This window comes from Grus americana, chromosome Z (genome assembly GCF_028858705.1).
Source record: "Grus americana isolate bGruAme1 chromosome Z, bGruAme1.mat, whole genome shotgun sequence".
NCBI lineage: Eukaryota > Metazoa > Chordata > Aves > Gruiformes > Gruidae > Grus > Grus americana.
Window position 1 is genome coordinate 25,559,919 of NC_072891.1, and position 6,000 is coordinate 25,565,918.

General features: G+C 36.8%; 1 protein-coding gene across 3 annotated transcripts in view; it reads left to right on the forward strand.

Annotated features, from left to right (window-relative positions):
- PIK3R1 (phosphoinositide-3-kinase regulatory subunit 1) overlaps nt 1–5,734 on the forward strand; it is a 60,403-nt gene extending 54,669 nt beyond the window's left edge. For all 3 annotated transcript variants that reach the window (XM_054809510.1, XM_054809513.1, XM_054809511.1), the window contains 2 exons: nt 571–741; nt 1,190–5,734. In XM_054809510.1, the coding sequence (XP_054665485.1) occupies nt 571–741; nt 1,190–1,379 (361 nt within the window). In that variant the 3' untranslated portion in view covers nt 1,380–5,734. The remainder of the gene's footprint in view (nt 1–570; nt 742–1,189) is intronic.
- Nucleotides 5,735–6,000: the final 266 nt, after the last annotated feature.

A 6,000-nucleotide genomic window follows, 5' to 3' on the forward strand; every position in this document is an offset into this window, starting at 1 on the left:
CCTATATTATATGCTTTTCTCATAATCTGGTTACAAGAAGAGCGAGCACTCTACTATTCCACCCTTTCCACAAAGCCATCTCCCCTATAAATAATTAATCTGCCTACCTGTACAACTGCTCATAGCTTTCCCAAGCAGCGGCTGTAGTTGATACATTGCATGATTTTTCACTGCTGACCAAGTGTTCTGATCTTTGGAAATGAAGCTGACTCAGAGGGTATTGATTTCATTGGGCTTGCTATTTACCAAAACAGTGAGCAACGGTAGTAGTTGCAAAAGCACCAGTGCTCGCAGCAGATTCTGAAAGATAAAACAGCATCCTTTTATATCCGTCTTCAGATTTACATGAGTGTTTTATAAAGAAACAAGAACCAGAACTTATATTTTATTTTTATTCAGTGGTTTAAACGGTGCAGTATTGCATGGTGTACATCCCTAGTTTTACCAGGGAGGTATCCTACTAACCACTGACTTTTTTTTTTTCTCAAGTAATATGAAATGGGGACTACTTAATTAGCGGATTTTGCTCTGCCATGTGTTTCACAAACACATTTTGTCCTATTTCAACAGCCAATACTCTATGGTAGAAGATGATGAGGACTTGCCCCATCATGATGAGAGAACGTGGAATGTGGGCAATATCAATAGAAGCCAAGCTGAAAATCTGCTGCGGGGAAAGCGAGATGGAACATTCCTTGTTCGAGAGAGCAGCAAACAAGGCTGCTATGCCTGCTCTGTGGTGTACGTACCCTAAATTGTGAATGATGTAACCAACATTTGAGGCACCTACCTTGAGCCAGAGGCAAATAAACACTTGCATATGCATGGATCCCATTGGTCTTAGAAGCAAACCAAGTAGTCCTGCGGCCATCCTTACTGCTGCTCCATTCCCTACACAGCTCAAGCCTGTGCCACTCCCCACATGAGCCTCACACAGTAGAAGGGAAACCAAAGCATGGATGCACTTCCTCATGTGCAGCTGCTAAGTCCTGCCTCTTTCCTGCCTCCCTAAGCTAACACAGTATCTAGGAATTTGGGTTAAACCAAGGCTTTTACCATTATCCCACCACAGAAGACAGTGGTTCTATGTAGTGGCTAGCATCTTAAGATTTATTGCCAATACGTTATTTTCTAGCTTACCTTTTCTGAACTGAAAAACTAAAAACTGGTTGTTTTTTTTCCTCTTTAGGGTGGATGGAGAAGTAAAGCACTGTGTGATAAACAAAACACCTACTGGGTACGGATTTGCAGAGCCATATAACTTGTACAACTCGCTCAAAGAACTGGTGCTACATTATCAACACACATCACTCGTGCAGCACAATGACTCTCTCAATGTCACACTAGCCTACCCAGTATACGCACAGCAGAGGCGATGAAGATCTTAATACTCTGGGTTGTTTGTTTTTTTTTCTAAAGAAAAGATATGACAACATTGAGGCCTCTGGAGAGAAAAGGCTCCTTTCAGTCTTACTCAAGAATTTGAGCTGCAGTATCAAAGCTATCTGTCTTCAGATGGGACTAGAGCTTTTCTTCACAACTGCAGTGGGAGAGATCACAGTATTTAGCTGTGAACATGTGTCTAATCTGAAATGCTTTCTTTTTTTTCTAATTAAGAAAAACATGAGAGGGAGAAATCCTAACGTGATCTCCGTGCAGGGACATAGAGGCCTTTAACCATGGTGCTTGTTTACGACCACTTCTGAAGCTTTACCAGCTAGAACATTGGGTTCTCCAGACACAAGGTGTAAGAGGTCTTTGTCATTCGGTTATTGGAATTTCACGGTCACGACCTGGCTTGGATTTGGTGTTGCTGCACTCAGTGGATCCAGACACACAGCATTGTGGATATTTTGGTTTCTGGTGAATGATATGTAGCAGAATGGCACTTTCATTTCTAAGGGACACTTTAAAAGGACTTCAGTTACAGTATGTTGTTCAGAGTCATTGTTATAGCAAAGTGCCAGGAAGTGTTTTGTTTAGACGTTTAAAAATCCTGTTTTAAGAATATATTTAAGACTGAAGAAAACAGGATTTTTAATGTCATACAGTATATAATAATGTACATAGCATTGGATGACTAACTATCATTGATGGAAACTATCAATACCAAACTGCTTCTCTTTTCCCTTTTCTGTTTGCTGAAAGCTGAATTCTTAGACTGTGCTATGCAATACTGAATTTTCTTTAGGCAGTAGTCTTCTCTCAAGCATATCTTCAGGTTAAGCTTGTTTTTCTTTCTTGTTTCCTCATCTTCTTTTTTCTTTCTTTCTTTTGCCTGTGAATATTTTTCCTGATGATTATTTTTTATCATTCATTTTGTTGGTTGGTTGGTTTTTTTTAAATGTACAGGAAGCCAGCAAGAGTTGGCTTCAGAACTAAAACTATGAAATATTTCACAATTTTTCTTTGTATAGAATATTGAGCTTCTAGCTCAAAGTTCAAAATGTTCATAATTTTTTTTGCCTAAATATTTTGTTGGGCAGTGCCTGATAAGCTTCAAAGCTGCTTTATTCAATAAAAAAATATATGAACATTACAAAATATCACTGAGTCCAACAATATTGTTTCAGAGAGATCTTCAGAATACGGTACCGTGCTATGTTTGCTTCTTGAAGCATTTTGAACTTATATCATGATTGTCTTTGTATTTGGAAGACAAAAAAATCGTGTATCCTTCTCTGATAGTTGTTGCAGAAAAAAGAGAAAATTTGTCTACTGGGGTGGATAGTTTGGATTTCAGAATGAATCCACTCTTCACAGTAAATAAATGACTTGACCTACTGTGGCAGAATTTTTGTCAGCATTTAAAGATATTTTCATTTCATATGAAGGAAGTTTCTCTAATCTGTTGCTTAGATTTGTTTTTTGTATTAGTATTGTGAAAAAAAAAACCTCCCACCTTTACTGAGAACATTTGGATACAATGTAGAGCTAATTAAGACTGGAAAATAATCTGTTTTGAAACTGATTAGGCTATCATATTTGGATTTATTTTTGTAAGATTGTAGGCTGAGGCAGTATCAAAGTGAACACTTCTGTAATTTCAGGCACCAGACACTCACAAAATTATGGTTTAGTTAAAGGAAACAAATACATGAACCCACTAGAGCAAACTTATTAGGCATTCCAGGACAATTCACTGTGGGTGGTTTGCAATGGTTAATTATTGTCCTGACCACTGAAGAAATTCACACATTGCAAACTGATAAAGTAATGAAGTTCAGAGAAATCTTGGAAAAGTTTTGCCTAAGTGAACATATGAATTTATTCTTCCCCCAAGATGCAAAGGCAAGACCCGTTACTATTAAAGGGAGTTGCACACACAATCAAAAGAGTAAGATGCATGGAGTTCTCTTCTAAGAACTCTGTTTTAGAAATACATGCGTTTTAATTGAAAGTATGCAGTGCTTATTAAGCTACTGGTAATAGTAAGAAGAAATTAACCAGTCTCCAGTAGCTTTTATATTATCTTTTAATTTTTACATTATTCCTTCATTCCTGAGGCTGTAAGGCTTTTGATTTTATTGTGACTTTGTGCTCTTTTTTTTAGTGGAGTGTCTTTGCTTTCCTATAGATGTATTTTCTTACTAGAATTTATATCAGGAAACAAGATTCAACCAACATTAATGTTTCAGGATAGTCACCACTTACAAAATTATAGAATAGAATTTTAGTCTTCTTCCCTTCCTTATTCCACACTCTTTTCAGGCCTGTAGGACCATGTAAATTTGGTTAACTGATAACTGGTTTTTACTATGAAAAGCACCAACAGTTACTCTAGCACGCCAGTTGTACTACCAGGCTTGAAGTTAGAAATTAGTTCAATATACAACAATTTAACACTTGTAGCAATCCAAGATATTCTTTGGGACATATATTAATTTTTGAATGTTAAGTATTTTAAGAGTAAAATTGTATTTTTTTCTCTATAAGCAAAATATATGTAATCTGAATTGATGTTTCATGTAGCATTTGTCAAGAAATTTTATCATAGTTAAGGCATTTGGATCTAATTTTCCTTATATTAAGAAAACCTCTGCTATGTCAGTGGGCCATATCCTTATCATGCCCAGCCCAGTAAAGGGATATAGTTTGTTCCTGTCATGCTGTACAACTTTTCTTCATTTGTGGTTGTAGCAGAGAAAAGAAATTGTGTGTATGCAAATTTGCCACTTGCTTTTCTTGCACAAGCAACAATGAGAAATAAGCACTATGTTGTGAGGAAGAGTGCTTAGGCCTTCCTAAGGGGAAGTTCTGCCTACAGAGGGTCTGTGCAATTTGCAAGGATCACTTACGGCCTCAGATTGGCATGAGTGGGTTTTCTTTGGTACTTCGTATTGTGTGGCCTCTGCATTTCCCTCTCTCCTTAATGCACAGAGCTACATCCTGCCGAAGGCCCTATTAACTGCAGAGTTGTTTGTCCTTAATGTACCATATTGTTCACTCCAGTTTTGATTTGATCTCAAGCAGACTAGTATATACAGAAAAAAAAGCACATGGAGATAACTGAAGTAATACGGTGCTTTTCTGTATTTCTATTGACATGTAGTTTTTCCATCTAATATGATTCTAGGGTGGGATTTGATTTGTTATTAATTTTTGTTGTTGTTGTTATTGTTGTTGTTGTTTGGGGATTTTTTTTTGTTTTATTTTAAATCCTTGAGTTACGCTGCACTGCAGCAGCACTTTCAGAAGGCCTTTTAAAGGTATGAGACGTAACGCAGAGAACCAAAACTCAAAACTAGGAGATTCTGATTTCCTTAAGTTAAAATTTGAACTTACAAGTTTGGGGATGCTTATCTGTGCATATGTGTGCACACTTGCTATGTTTATGCATATGTTGTATGAATAGATCCTAGTATAGCTGCATTTTCACCAAGCATCATTTTGCTGAATTCAGTAAGTGATATCATTAACTTTGTTTAAAGGCACACACGTGCACACTAGACCTTTGTGGGTGCAGCATGTTTCCAAATACAGTTAGAAAACTGAGTTTCTGTGTTGTTGGATATTTTCCTTCTTTAAAAAAAGCTTGTCTGTATGGTTCAGTTATCTAAGAAATCTTGTCAAGCAATCTGTAAAACCAAATCTTCAGATTTTCTATTGGTGTCAACTGTTTTGTAGTGAAAAAAATGGCTTTGTCTTGTAATTGGCAATGAAATAATAATGCTTGGGAAAATATTCAGACGCTTCTAATGGGGAAAACTTGTGCCGATTTTCACACAGTGCTTTTGCTATGCATGTATTAAGTTGGGAAAGTGAATCCTGATCTTTTCTTTTCAGGGTCACTTTAGAAATGGGCAGCTCGAAGCACAATGCCTCCCATGGGACAAGGTTCCAAAATGCATTTTATGTAGAATCATGTTGTATTTACTGCAGTCAAAGACTAAACTAGACTGTGGAAGTTGGTAATGTTACATTGCACTTGTCCTAATGAGACTGCATTAGCTGCCCAAGATGCTGCTATTTTTTTTTTTATTCTTGTTTTTAAAAATAAAGTTCTGTTCTGTTAAATGTCTTTAAAACATTAAGATTACTTTGTTTTAACATGGTCTTTGAGGAGGTGGAGGGTAAAGTGGGTTGTAAATTGCCTTTACAAGGCAATAATGAAAACATGCCTCCTTGAAACTTTGTTAAAGCTGTAGAGTTGATGGAGCTGTGTCTTGTTTTTAAGTTGCTTTTAAAATTGTAATAAGTCTTTAAGCAGAATAAAGGTTGTTTTGAAAATGCATTTCACTTGTTGAGGCTTCAGTAAGCACTGAGATACCTATCTACCTTGACTCTTCCTGTGTGTATGTGGCCTACTTTAAAAACGAGACCCAAATGTGCATGTTATTAGAGGGAACTAGGGAGCAAATAATTTCAGCTGGCTCACAGCCATCTTATGTATTGAACTGAATGAAGTAATTCAGTAGTTCCGAAATAGTCTTGTGTCAAACAGTGACAAAATGACAGTTCTGCTCATCTCACTCTCACAAAAGCAGTACAATATTCATG